At 35.5% G+C, this 14928-nt stretch overlaps 4 protein-coding genes across 5 annotated transcripts; 1 reads left to right on the top strand and 3 right to left on the bottom strand.

Moving 5' to 3' along the window:
- Positions 1-207: 207 nt before the first annotated feature.
- On the bottom strand, positions 208-777 carry LOC105169998 (uncharacterized). Its single transcript, XM_011090568.3, has one exon. It carries the CDS (start codon positions 661-663, stop codon positions 412-414), a length of 252 nt encoding a protein of 83 aa, XP_011088870.2. The 5' UTR covers positions 664-777; the 3' UTR covers positions 208-411.
- A 4104-nt stretch (positions 778-4881) lies between these two features.
- LOC148789513 (B3 domain-containing protein Os06g0112300-like) lies at positions 4882-7813 on the top strand. Of its 2 annotated transcripts, none has more exons than XM_088883513.1 (3): positions 4882-5040; positions 6601-6813; positions 7244-7813. In XM_088883513.1, exons 1-3 carry the CDS (start codon positions 4990-4992, stop codon positions 7547-7549), a joined length of 570 nt encoding a protein of 189 aa, XP_088739639.1. In that variant the 5' UTR covers positions 4882-4989; the 3' UTR covers positions 7550-7813. The 2 variants fall into 2 exon arrangements, with proteins under 2 accessions (XP_088739639.1, XP_088739642.1); XM_088883516.1 differs by having other exon boundaries at positions 4918-5040; positions 6573-6813.
- Positions 7814-8740: 927 nt separating this feature from the next.
- On the bottom strand, positions 8741-11696 carry LOC105168514 (E3 ubiquitin-protein ligase RDUF2). Its single transcript, XM_011088623.3, has 2 exons — positions 10637-11696; positions 8741-8975 (listed from the first exon to the last, which is right to left on the bottom strand). Exon 1 carries the CDS (start codon positions 11567-11569, stop codon positions 10688-10690), a length of 882 nt encoding a protein of 293 aa, XP_011086925.1. The 5' UTR covers positions 11570-11696; the 3' UTR covers positions 8741-8975; positions 10637-10687.
- A 1513-nt stretch (positions 11697-13209) lies between these two features.
- On the bottom strand, positions 13210-13960 carry LOC105168504 (Calcium-binding EF-hand family protein). Its single transcript, XM_011088612.3, has one exon. The coding sequence runs from the start codon at positions 13823-13825 to the stop codon at positions 13406-13408; it is 420 nt and encodes a 139-aa protein (XP_011086914.1). The 5' UTR covers positions 13826-13960; the 3' UTR covers positions 13210-13405.
- Positions 13961-14928: the final 968 nt, after the last annotated feature.

The raw sequence follows: 14928 nt of genomic DNA, 5'->3' as shown, positions 1-14928 counted from the left end.
TAATATCATTAGTTTTCATACATTAATTTTTTTTCATGCACTACGCAGATGTACAAATGAAAATGAAAAGACAAACAAACAAAAATGAACATCGCCACAATGGTGATGCAGTCTGTTGCTACTATAATTAACACAATACTAAAATATCTTTTAGAAGAAATAATGAACTGGAAAAACAATGATGTATGAATGGATGAACAATTAACATTATGTCCACTCAAATTAAATCGAGACCGTTGATATGATTTTCATCAGTATTTACATTATGGATTTGAAGATACGTATATATATGCACACGTACGGATTAAAGAATTCAAAAACGAATCGATGAAATCACCTTCACTCTCAATCCACAAAACAGACTAGAAAACACAAAAACATCTTGTAAGAATATAAGTAGGTAGTGGATCCCTAGCTACGGCTGAAGGATCGGAAGAAGCCCTTGGGAGAGGGCGAAGAGTCGCCGCCGGCGGGGATATCTGCGAGAGCGGCGGCCCAGCGGCGGATGCTGAGGGAGCGAGCAGGCTTGAAGCTGTGAGATCGGGGAGTGGTGGAGAAGACGGTGGAGGACTGAGAGAGGATGAGATAAACGAGGGCTTGGACGAGAATGAACAAACACACCTTCCACACCGTTCCTCCTAAGCTCTGATCATCCATCTCCATCGATCCCAAATTCCAAGCTCTAATTTACTTGCTGAAGATTGAAGGGGACAATGATGATGATGATGATGATGATCAGTCGATAAATGGATATTGAAGATCGATACACACACATATATATATATATAGGGGAGAGAGGGAGAGAGAGAGGGAGAGATGAAGGCCGACGTATTTGACTTGGCTTCTCGGGGAAGGCTGCATGCTTTTTCAAGACTCACCACTACAATTACTTGCACGTGATTATCACGCTTTATTTTATTATATATATATATATGTATGTGTGTATATTTTTCCGTCCCCAATGATTGATGATGTCATACTCTTTTATTTTAAAGATGGCATGCAAATAATTAATAATTAATCACTTATTTTCTAAATGTATATTTGTTAAATATGTCTTATAATTCTCATTTACAATTTAGTATAGTTTAAACCCATATGTGGGTAAATTAAGACGCAGTAATATCATGATCGAAAACAATTGTGCTATGTCAAATGATGTATATATAAAATGTATGCTGACTAAGATACCTTCAAATATATTTATAATGAATGTTATTTTGTCAGTAGGATAATCATCATGCTCCAATAATTAGCCATTTTATTCTTATATTATTAAATTAAGGCAAAAAATTTTAAAGCGTTCAAAAAACACATAGGTTCAGTAGATATGAACAATCGTTCGAGGCTTGGGTCGAAAAAAATGCAAATCATGAAGATGGGACCTGCAAAAAAGGCGTTAGCACTCTAACCCCAGGTTAGTATTGATTTGAAAGTTAAAAAGTAAATAAATATAATTGAAATCGAGATATGGTGAATAAAATTAGTGAAAAGTCAAGAACACGTGATAATATACTTGTAGAGTGCCTAGAGAATGTTTAAAGAGAGAAAGATGATTTAGAGAATAAGAGAAGTGTGAGGGACGTGAGGGGGACGTGAAGGGGACGTCCAGAGAGTAAGAAATGTGTCAGGAAGGTGTGATAGACGTTAGAGGGTCTCATGAAGGTTTTCTTCCATATGGAGGAACAAACATGTATTTATAGGGGGACTGACCTCTTCCAATAGGGTTATGCATGTTTCCTCCATTTGCGGGAAAAGTGGATGAAGGTCGTTTGGATAACTTATATTTTATTTTTATCTTCTGTTAGGCGTGCTTTTGAATCATTATCTCCGAATTGGAGGACCCTTCATCGGTGTGACTCCTAACTACTAGGGAGTCCAAGCTGCCAAGGAGTCCAGGGCTTTGGGAGGATCTCCCGCATCTGCAAGAAGTCCCAAACGTCAGGAAGTCCTTCCTTACTAGGGCTGATGTGATTCCAAGGTGGCTGCTAACATCTTAGCTAATTGGATGTCATGATGGAGTGTGGACTGCCATGCGGACTTTTTGGGTCAAATGTTTTATTAGACTTTAATCATGATCCGAGTAGGGAGATATCATTAGCCTCCTCCCTTTGTCAATCTGTCACCTGCCAAAGCTCCCTGCCAAGTGTTTTTAGGCCTCCTAGGATGTTACGGGTCTCTCGTTTCTTTCTTCTTTTTGGATTACTTGGGACTTTTGGGGTTTGTTTATTTTTGTACACATCACTCTTTATTTCATCTCTTGAAAAAATTAAATACATAAATTAATGGAGTAAACTCACCGACAACGAGGGGTTTGCACATTCAACTTTTTTAATATAATAGGCCAAAATTAATTTGGTTTTGAATATTTGGTATTTATCTATTTTATAATTAATTATTTGTTATTAGATGATTGTTTATAAATAATTAAGTAGCATTCAAATATGATATATATATATATATATATTTAATTGCTTGGGCAAGAATTGACCGTCTCCAACTACACTAAGAAGTAAGTTCCTGGAAGATTTCCCAAATTTCAAGACCGATTGCATGAGACGTTGACCATAACCAGTTTTGAGGATAATTATAATTTTTTTCTCAACTTTTAATGTAATTATATATAATATCTTTTATAGTTTAAAATTTTATATCTAGTACTAATGAAATTTATTTTTATTTAATAATTAGTTTTTTTATTAATCAAAATTCATCAAATTTGATCATATTTACAAAATAATTGAATAAAAATTTCATATTTATTCTCGATTACCTTATTACTAATTTATTGTAAATCAAATAAATATTTTTACGACAAAATTATTCTTATACATCTTCATATATTATATTTGTCATCCAAACTATGACTACTTTACACTTTGACATCTAATTTTTTTTGTCTCAACTTACCATCTCAACTTTATTAAATTTTGCACTTTGTCAATTATAACTTTTTTTCAACCAAGTTTTTTTTGACAAAAAAACATTACAGGAGGTGCACATGTAATATTTAAAGGTTATATGATGTGATATTTTTCACATATATGATCATATATAATAAAGTATAAATTTCGTAAAGTTGGTATGATAAATTAACATAATAATAGAGTTGATAAACCAATTATTACTAAAAGAGTAGATAAACAACTGGCACATTTGTGAACCTCAAACTTAGGAATTTGAACTTATTTATAGGATTTAAACCTAAACTATTAGATAAAGATATTATTGGCTGAATTAATACCTTCACACGCCTAAATACGCCTACCTTAGCGACACAAGTTTGGATCATACCACATTAAATTTGTGGATTAAGATTTTAAGGTAGGAAGCATAGTTGGACAACACCAAAAGCAACTAAACAAGTTCTGTCTCAACCATAACGATTTCAACTCGGGAAGTTTGCAGCATCTTGTACATAATAATGTTCACGAAAATGGGCAATTAAAATGAGTTATTTACTTGGGAAAAATGCAATTATTTCTCTATTAAGTGTTAGGCCAATCAACCCAACCTCTCTTTCATGTGTGTGGTCCTCATTTGATTTAAGAGTAAATTATAACTGACTATCTAATTAATATATTTTATAATGAAATATTATAAAGAGTATTTGTTAGACGATCGTTACTTTTAAAGAGTATTTATAATTTTTTAAAATTTTAAAAAAATATTTATGATTATAACAAATTTTGTAATAAAATATAAAATGATAATTATTTATTAAATAAAATTAAGATTTATCTCTTTGAATTATATAATATATTATTAAAATAATAGGAAATAATAACTAAGATTATAAGACAAATAGAAGATGATAAGAAACAAACGTTAAATAAGGAAGGAGAGAAGAAAAGACAACATTAAATACGAAAGACATCAGAGAGGAAGGTAAAAAGACATAATTTGTTTTAATATGGTTGTGTTAAAAATATAGCATGATAATTTTCATATGCAGTCTAATAAATAGAATGTCGGAATTTTACATAAACATCAACTTAGGTACATTAATTACACTAACAAATACTCACTGAGTCGTACATATAATTTTATAAAGGAAATATAATATTTGTGTAGATGCAATATAATAATTCATCTCGATATATTGAACAATATTTTAATTCAATCAATATATTAATATGATCGACAACATATATAAATTACAATAACTCATATAAAGTGAGATAAATATTCATATATTAATCTGTGAAACTTGAAATCATAATCTCAAATTTACCGCAAAAAAGATTAAAAAACTTCATTTTAAATTATTTTTAGTAATATCGTGATGGATTTTAAATATATTTTATAATCAGTTATTTGATTTTTTATTTATTTTTGTTTAAATTCTTCATTCAAATCCAAAACCATTAATCTAAATGGACTTTTTAAGATATTTTTGAATTGATCAATTAAGATTTCAGGGAAGAATTTTAAAAAAAAATATTCAGATGAAAAATTAATCTAAATTTAGAGTAGAAAATTTTATTTAAATATAAAAGTACTTAAATAAAATCAAATAAAAGCTAAATCAAATAATGTTGGGAGAAAAATCGCTTCTAAAATAAACTTAATTGATGAAAGACTATTTTGTCCTTGTGTGTTAAAAAAATACTATTTTTTTAATTATTATTTCACTTGTTGTTTGTCACTACTAATTATATTTTCACAAAAAAATATATGATTATAATAATACATAACCAAATAGATTAAAATCTTTGAGAAACACAGAGACTAGCATCACTTGAGGATGAGGTTTATATATACAAATTTGGGATTATGGGTTCGATTTTTACTGTATTTATTTTTAATTATACTAATGATATATTGATTCGACTGTGTATTATTCACGTAATTGTTAATGTAATTACTATGTTAAAGAAAACGTAAAAGCATTGATAATTTTTTTTCTCTATATTCCAAAAAAGAAACAAGTGTAAAAATAGGAACAAGATTTCTTTATCAAAAACCCAAAATCATGAACAGCATAGAATGCCAAACCCTTCTCTGATGGATTCCCGCCTCGTTATCGTGAAAAAGGAGGTATCTGCCTACTCTCTCTTGCTTTCATCTTCGGTTGTTGTGTTTTGTTTGCACAAGTTAATGTGGGTGGTCTCTCGCGCTCATCTATGTTCTTTTTTTAGTTTTTGTACTGAAATTTTATGTAGTTTCATTCATAAGTACATCAAATTTCAGCAGGAATCATGCCCTTTGACTGTGTTTTCAGAATTCTGCTTTTTATAACACTGATGTTTTTTTTTTTTCTTGTTAATTTTTTTTTTTTCGTTTGTAGGAAAACGAATATATATTAGTGTTGCATTATGAATATAGTATCAATTGCTTTAACAATCTGTAATCAACCTGCGTTTGAGTGTTGTGTTGATGGTATTTGAACTCATGAACTTAAAAGCCTCGATGGCTTGTTTGTTTCTCATTTAGTGTTTCACTTTTATGAGAGAATTGTTCTTCTGTATGCTTTTATCCAGGTTTTTAATTTCTTCTTTCCTGTCTCAAGTAATAAAAAATTCTAGGGTGATATGCGTAGTACTTCTTTGTAGTCATTATAGGTGAATGGTCTCATTTGGTGAGTGCATTGATCCATGTTGGTAAGAGAAACTCATTCGACGAAAAGCATGGGGTTCTGCAGTCCACAACTGTTAGATCATGTCGATATACCTGCATCGATCATTTGTACCCTCATCATCTAACAGGCGTGGAGCTTTTATGTGGCTGAGATTCTTCTGAACTATTTGCTTATTAACTCAAAATAGGGATTATTCACATGGTGTGAAACTTTTGTTGTTATAAAGAATTGCATGAATGTATGAAAATGTAATGCTTTTTCTTAATTTAACAAGCACATTGTTTGTTGATTACTTTCGACTCCCGTGTTGATATTCAACCTTTTAAGGAAATTGCAGAAGCACAATAGATAGATTTTGTCTTCTACGTGCATTCTTTTCGTTACTTAATCACCTCTCTGATTTAGGACAGTGATTGTAACATTTATTGCAGTTATTCATTTCCTTGACTTAGAAAGAAGTATAAATGGATTCTAGAAACTTAACCTGAGGTTTTGGAATTGTCTGAAAGAAGAAATTTTGGAATTACCAAACATGACGAGAGAATAGAATTACCAATAGGATAAAATGAAGGGAGTAATCTGTAACTAAGCCAACCAATATGAAGTCGAAGTCATGGTAGTTGACATTGAAATCAGTTCAGTGCATCGAAAAACTAAATTGTATTTATATTTTGAATTATCTAATCTCTAATAATTTATTCAATGCAAATCTCATGGTGGTTGACCTCTCGCATCAGTTATGGACCTTGAATGATAGCTAACAGCATACCTTTGACGTAAGCTTTTCCAGCAGCGCATTTTGATCGTGACATAATTGATTCTCGACGTTATGTTGCATGTGATGATCTTGATTTGACGGTTGGAAAAATTAATGATTCTGCCTTCTGTTTTGGATATAAGGGCGCTTAAATTCCAGACTCGCCTGTTTGGATATTTGATTGATTCTCACATGAGTTATTTTATCTGGAGACATTAGCTGAATATTTCAAAGACATTCTGCTTTTGGAAATTTTGTTTAGTTCATCGCAGAACCCATGAACGAAGAAACTCATAAGATGGAGCAACTATTGCTGCAACCAATGGAACGACGCCTTGTGGAGAAGCAGAAGTCTAAACTTCCTATGAAGTTGGAAGCAGCTAAATCGGAAGAGGACGACATTCCTTATCTCACTGGAAAGCCATTTTTTGATGTGGTGTTAGCAAAATCACATGTCAACCCGAGCTATCACTTCGTAATTACTTCACTTCCATTTTCTTCTGTTTTGTACTGATTAGAAATTCCAATCCATCTAATTATCACAATGATTCCTCTTGTCTTATGTAAGTGAAAAATCTTAACTATGGAATAGAGCAATTTATTGTATTAGTATTTGTGTTCATGTAATGTAATTTTACATATAGTGATACGATGGAGAAGGCCTTGTTTCGCCAATTGAGTTATATCACATTTTTTAACACAGAACAGTATAGCGTTGCCATAGGGCAGCTGAAATGAGATGCAATTCTTAGGAGGTCCAAGGACCACCAGACATGGACAACTATAACCATCCATGTATGGTGGATTCTATGTGAATTATATTCTGACGATGTTTGTTCCAGGAACCCCAATTACATGAAAACAAGAACTTAACTAACAGAAGTCTTTTGTTCTGTTTCTTACAGCAACTACCAGTGAGGATTGCTCGCGAGCTTCCTCGCACAACAATTCCTGTAGTTCTCAGATATAATCGCAAGAACTGGAACCTGGATTATATTGGAAACTGTGCCAATCCGAGGTTTGACCCCAAGTGGAGGAAGTTTGTGGTTGATAACAATCTAGAAATTGGAGATGCTTGTGTCTTTGAACTAATGGAGCACAGCACAACGATCAAGTTCAGAGTTCACATCCTAAGGGGCGACTTGCCTCCTGAGTTGCAGGTAGCTATTAATTCTCGAGGCACTCTGGAGAATCCAATAGAACTTGACTAGATTCTTTTGTTTGAATCCCATGAACCATGTTTGCATAAACATGTGCTGTTTGATTGGGATGAACTGCTCTGTCTTATGCATTTCACTTTTGTAGTTCAGTTGTACTCAGGTTTCTTCCTGAACTGAGTATCCACCTTAGCCTGCTGAACTGAAATGCTTAGTGTTTGTCTCAAAGTTTCTGCTTTCTGCTATCTACTGCTGTAAAGAACGGTAGGCTGCATATTTTCCTCAAGTGAAAAAGGAGCATCATTTTGCTTGGTTTAACTTTGCAATTGTACGAGCGGTCGACATTTGACTGATATCTTTCCCTTTGCCAACTTTGACAGACAGGTGCTCAATTGTGTCTTATTGCATTTTTACGATAATATTTGATCACTTGGCAGACCAATTTTACTAGTAGATTGAGATATTAGTCACTATTTAGTTGAGTGGATTGAGTTGTAACATTACATGTTGAATTTCCTGTTTCACAATAGTCCCAAATAAAGTGAATTTGAATTTTTTCTTCTTACTCATAAAAACATAAACAGGAAAGAAGAGATCCGTTCAAGTTCCAAAAGGACCCGTTTTCTTTATGTGGGTGGGTGGGTGTGAGGAGGAGTTGGTATGCTTGTGTTTTCAACGGGCTGATTTAGCGACAACCTCATTTTAATAAATATGATGAGATATAATGCGTTTACACTTCAAAGCTTTTGTTTTGACTAAGTAGGCAAAAATGAGCCACGCAAAGGATGTGAAAGCTTCAACTGCATGCAAATTCTACAATTCAACACCCAAATTCTACAGGAGTTGGGTAGGTTGGCGTTATGAATTTACTACAACACCACGCGAATAAACTAAAGAATCTAGATCTGGATGTCGACAAGGCTGTTCCCCTCAAACGTTGTTTGCAACACTCATGTTAAAGAATCAAGCCCCTCTAAAGGGATTACCATTTTCATCTTGTCTTGATATTGACAATTGAGAATCCAGAATATGCTCGCTCTGCTGAAATAAACAGTAAAATGCACAAATTGACAAGTAAAATCCAAACATCCCCTTTCATCATCTTAGAGTAGCAAATTATGAACAATATGATGAAAGGACTTAAGTAAATATAGCCGGGCTCGAAATGGCAACCCAAGCGGAAGCCAATCTACAATCAGAACTTAAAAGAAAGGTTCCGAGGTGGTGGTGGGGAGAGCAAAAACGTTATAAATCATTTCGTAATGATTTACCAAAATTTGCTGGACAAAGTTTCAAGCACCATTAAGAGTACTGATTACACTTCTAAGAGATAAGAGATTGAAGGAGAAAGGTAGAAGGGAATGCAAGATTCACACTTAATGTTATTAAACAGAAGCAGAGTCATTCATGGCAAATTTACACTTCACTTGACCGAAATCAGTGATAAGACGGCTCTGGCCTCCTACGAAATTTACATCACCTGAAAACAAAAGGAGTGAGAGGCATCAGACAGAATGGTCAGAGAAAGATTATTGCATTGCAAGAACAAACATAATTCTGCTGAAAATAAAAAACTTGAACAATGTGCGGTATCAACAAATATATTTTGGATCGTCATTGCCTTATAAGCAGGAAGATTTCCATTATTCTCACAAAAATGAGGTAATAACATACATGAAATTCCAAGACCACAAATTAGTGTAAAATACTCAAATCAATTATAAAACAAAACTGATCAAAAGTTCCAGCATGCGATAGGTCAGATAACATGCAGCACTGACTCTCAATATAAAGAAGTGTCAGCAATTTTATTACATAACAATATTCCCAATCTTCATATCCCGAAGGCAAAAGAAAACAACTATAGACGCCACATAACGAGTATGATATAATCTTTCAAAGAGAATATTCTGAAACTAGTGCATTTACAATTTTTGTGTCTTCATCTCGAATTCATGATGATAAACAGAAGTAGCATATTTAAGATTTTAGAATATTGATTTTGGTTTTGAAAGGATATATAGAGAGAATCAGAGAATGAGCGACCTAAGGGATAGTAAGTTTCAATATAAAGCAAAGTAACCACATTCATAGGACTCTTCACCTATATAATACTCCACAATGTACAATAATACAACTTGTCAAAAAACAAATAGCAAATTCCCATATTCTTAAGCCACTGCACCAGTCAAGGCAAAGAAATGAAAAGAAATGGGAAATGTTTACCAACTGCCACCTCAAATTTTCTAAATTACCAATAAAACAATCAAAGCTATTCCAGATAGAATTCCATCCAGTCATTCGTATAGCTAGAGAAATATTTCCTGACTCACCCTAACGGTGAACCATTACCTTCTGATCTCCAAATTGAACCAATGAACAGTCACAAAGTAAACAAGCTAATGCACAAGATTAGGTCCTGTTGAGTGTATCCAAGACAACCCAATTACCAGATTGCACTAATTTTATTAACCTGAACTTATTATATTCATTAAACAACTCAATTTTCAATCATGGTGTTCCAACAGAAAAGAGTTGGTCATAAAGGTTTTTACATAATCAGAAGTCCAATGTACAGATCACACCATCTCATCTAGGATCAGAAGTAGGTTCATTGTAAGCAATGTACCAGATAAATTTTCTGAGTGAGTTTAATAAGGATAGAAATGAAATATAATTAGCCAAGAATTTCGGCAGATGAGAAAAAGGGACACGCCAAATGACAAAAACTGATATTACTTTAACCTGATTATTCAATGAAATTTGACAGAAAAGAAAATTGAGCAAAAAGTTTTAATGGTGAGCTTCAGGGGACAAGCTCACCTCAGAGTAGAAAGATGACAGACAAGTGCTCGGATTCTGATATGCCCTAAGATAAACACAGAGCCAATTATCTCTACTATACCGAAGTCTATAGCTGATAGCAACAGTCGATTCAAAATTTTATACCCTCACAACAGCCCAAAGGACCATGTTTCAACTTCATTCAACTACTGATTATTGGTTTAAAAAGAAAATTTTTTTGAAAAGACTAACATGAAACTACTGATGCTCATGCATAAGTCATAACCAGAAAACAAATAAAGAATCAATTCCCTTAGGAAGCAATATAAGAAAAATAAGAAAGTAGCCAAATTATACCTCTAATTTCTGGGGAAACAGAACAAGATCCAATAAACACCCCATTAGAACTTAACTCCTAGCAAATGCATCAGTACCATCATTTCCTCCGCTGCCACCCCTTCTCTCCTCCACCGGCCACCTTGGCAAACTCGACACAGTCTCCACACTGTTTTCCCTCTCTAAAACCCCATCCCCTCTCTCCACCTCCCCAATTTGCGTAGGGGACAACAAATTCCCCTCGCTCCCACTCCCAATATGCCCCTCCTCATTCCAGCGATGCCTCCTCGCAATATGCCTTAGCGTGTTCCTAAAGCCATACAAATCTACCTCATCATCCACCAATTCCTCAAGCCTCACAGATCCCACATACCCCTCCTCCCCATTCTCCTCCGTTTCCTCCTCCGCGGCGGGCAGCTTAAACCGGCAAACTGGGCAAGAATTATTTATCTCGAGCCACGGAACTATGCAATCTGAATGGTAACTGTGTTTACATGGCATCATCTTCACGACGGAGTTGACAACAAAAGGGTCCTTACATACTGGGCAGAGCATAGTGGGGTCACTCTCGAGGGTAATAGTGACTTCTTGCAGCGCCTCTATGGAAGACTTGGGGGCGGGGTTGGATCGGGGATTGGCAGCGGCGGTGGTGGTGGTGAGGTGGTGGATGAGACGGTGGAGGTAGGGGCTGTTTAGGAGGAAGTTGTCGTCGGAGGGGGTGAAAGTGGCGCCGGAGGCGGGGTCCTGGGAGAAAGGGTTTCTGGGGGAAGCAGAAGGCAGGGTTATAGAATCCTCCATCTCCATCTGTTCGAGGGAGTCACGGTGGCAGTGGGGGCAGAGGAGGGCGTTGGGAGTGGGGGATGGAGGAAGACCGATGCTCATGTCGCAGGAGTGGCACCAGTAGGCAGGGTGGTAGAAGAGACGGGGCACGGCGGTGGATGGGGAGGATGCCATGGCGTAACGGCGGAGGTGGTGGTGGTGGGATTTAATAGAAGAAGTTGAGGGTGGATAGGGATTGCTTAGGATTTAGAAATTGGGAGGAAGGAAAGAGCTAAAAGTAGGGGTAGGGCCCAACGTTTGGTCACGGTCTGTGAGGAAGACGTTGATAACTGACCTTTAACATTAATTAAGGCTGTGTTTGGTTTGGTGAGGATGTCAAACAAACAAGAATGTTTTTCAATTTCTTTCCTTTTTTTTGTGAATATCATCTTTTATTATAACCTACAAACATACAAATATATTTATACGAGTGAACAATAATGCTTTATTGAATACTCATTTCAAGAAAATCATACTAAAATATTATGTTTTTATTTCAAAATAAACTCTTTATTCTCACTATACTTTTGTTTATATATAGCACAAGCTTGTGAAAGCCAAACAATTATATTTATAATTAATGGGACCAAAATATTGTGTTCAACTTGGGGGCTTGAGGCTTTAGTTTTGCAAGCTTTAGAGCGAGACCTATCAAAAAATTATTAACACTCCGACATCTAAATTAGTATGAGAATAGAAAATAATAAAGTTGAATTGAAGGCAATTAAAGAGGATAATAGCTTAATGATAGCAAGCCATTGTGTGCTTTAGACATTTTGTGTGCCAGTGTAAGTAAAGGGTTACCCTTTTCTGAACGAGAGAGCTCAGTATTTATAGCCGACTTCCCCAATTATTGGGAGAAAGCAGAGCCTCCATTGGTTGTATCCCCTATTCACCTGAATCCCTCAATTTGGAGGGATAAGGTCTCCTTTCAGGTAAATGTTCATCCAGCAAATTATCCTTTGGGATAAGGCAATTTCTTTAGAGGATATGGTATCGCAACATTTCTAGTGAAGTGATTGAGCAAATCCCTTGGGGCAAATCTTCATGAATCCTCGAATGACCTAATTGGCAGTACTGGGTTGAGGTAGCCTAGCATTGCTTGTGCCACGTGTGTGGTTCATCCAACGTGGATGTGTGGGATTCACTAACTTGGGTCAGCCCATGGTTCTCACTTTGTTGCTTGTTTATAGGTTTGAGCCTCCTTGTTCTTTGCTCCAAGTTATTTGTGCGCTCTCGAGGATTGTTTAGACCTTTTTATTCTTTTTAAAGGTACAACTTATAATTAAGTAATATTATTAAAGAGTATATACGTAGAAAAAATGATACCAATTTTATGAGATTACAGTTTTCAAATATCACACCTGTTCCAATTGAAGTGGACCTATGCTTGAAATTCACATTATGTAGATAAAATCAATATTATTGTTTTCGTAGAAAACAAATATCATAAATTGGGCCAAGTGGTCTCTCAATGCAGGGAATTCCCCACGCGAGCGTTCGAGTCTCTCAGGCGACGTTCCCTTTTTAGTTTTCTCTCAGTCAGAACCCTGAAGCAATCCTGATTTATGGCTTTGATCTGGAAACAAAAGATACACTTCCTCTTTTGGAAATTCATAAAATCCCTTATTTTCATCTGATTTTAACGCTATAAAATGTGATAAACTCAATGTTAAAATGGGATTTCTATGACTCAACAATATGTATATATGTTTTTCAGGTAATAAAAAGATATAAATTCTGGTTGTCACAGTGGAATTATAAACATGGATATCTTCATCCAAAAACGCTTTGTTTTATATTTATTTAATGACAAAGGCAAATATGGCAACTGCTGGCAAAATACACTAGTAATTCCAATCCGAAACCTAAAAACTAAAAACACGTGAGAAGGATGGATTATTACCAAAACTAATTACTTTTATTACAACAAATTAAAACCCTCGCCGCAGGATGTATCCATGTATAGGATCAAGCAGAAAGCTTTGAAGCCTCGAGATCAGCAGCCTTCTTCAGGAAACTCTGGTCGTCGTCTTCCAAAGCCATCTGGATGGGGCTGGACCCCAGCCCATCCGCTATAGCCAGCAGTATGTTCTTCAGCTCATCCCTGAACTCCTTCTGATCCACCGTCCCGCTGTGGTCGCAGTCGAATTTCTCGAATATTGAGTCGTACAGCTTCGTCAGCTCCTCCGGCGGCGTCGCCACGTCCACTCCGAAGTGGGTCTCGATCAGCCTCAGCGACTCGAACGCCCGCCGGAGCTCCGACCTGGATAAAACGCCGTCGTTGTTGAGGTCGAGCGACGCGAACGCCTCGTCGGCACTTTTCTGGAACTGGACCTCGTCGTCGACGAAGGACCGGACTGTGGAGCCGTCGATTATCACCACTCCCATCTCGGATTTTAGCGCGTGCTGTGTGTTAACTTCCCCCCTTTAATTTCCTTTTCTAAAACTGTGAGATCTTTAGTGCTGGTGTGTTTGGGGGTGTGGGAGATTTAAGGGTGGGGAAAGTGGTTCATGTGGTACAGTCGAATGCGTTCGTAGATATTTGTTTTCTTTTGGGATGTTTATCAACATGTTGCTCAAAATAAGATAATGAAAAAATATTTTTCATTAATAATATCTGTTTTTATACTGTCTAAATTATCATATTAAGCAGCTTTTTTTTTTCAATTGATTAATAATATTAATCAATTTTTCTAAATATTCAATCGACACGTTGAGGCCTTATGCATAAAATACTTGATGTGTATCGGAGTCTAATAACACAGCAATAATTCAAATAATATATCAAGTTTGTGGGGAAGATGCTGAAAACAGTAAAACTTATGTTTACCATGTGTTGAAAACCGTGTGCAAGAGTTTAGAGTAAGTGAAAATCAGCGGAATAGTTGTTGAAAACGTAGTATAAGACTTGGACACATGTTTTGTAAGAGTAGCATGAGAAGCAGTGAAGGGAGGTTGAAATGTCCTAAAATTTCCTGAGATGTCTAGTTTATTACCATATTATATGGGTCTTAACAAGAAAATATGCTCCTTTCAAATACATGTGCTGAAATCAATTAAGTAGTTATTTGCCACTTTTATTTAGCTGACTCCCGCTGCTGATACGTTTTTTCCTACTGATTTGTCTTATTAGTGCTCCACGACTTGTTAATAAAATTTGGGCTGAATTTTGTCCGAAAATGACTAGCCGAGTAGCAGTGGTAATAATTATTGATTGAGTAATAGACATGTAATATTATGGGCAAATGAAATTGATAATTAATTTATTAAAAAATGTGTTAGGGTGGGATCCAATTTTGTATCAACGAGTGGAAGTAGAGAAGATTGGAGTGGGGACAGATTGATTTCGGACCACGTAAAAATGGGACATGGATTCGGGGCACGTGGTTACAACTTTACGTCGGTCGCGTTGATGGTGCTGAAATATAATAAATATCTAATGTTAGCAGCGGTGTGGTGTGGAATATTACGTTGGACGGTTTGTGGTGTTC

This window comes from Sesamum indicum, linkage group LG1, assembly GCF_026168435.1.
Source record: "Sesamum indicum cultivar Baizhima isolate 11 linkage group LG1, ASM2616843v1, whole genome shotgun sequence".
NCBI classification, from domain to species: domain Eukaryota; kingdom Viridiplantae; phylum Streptophyta; class Magnoliopsida; order Lamiales; family Pedaliaceae; genus Sesamum; species Sesamum indicum.
The sequence above is the reverse complement of the archived record's forward strand: the minus strand, read 5'-3'. Positions and strand labels throughout refer to the sequence as shown.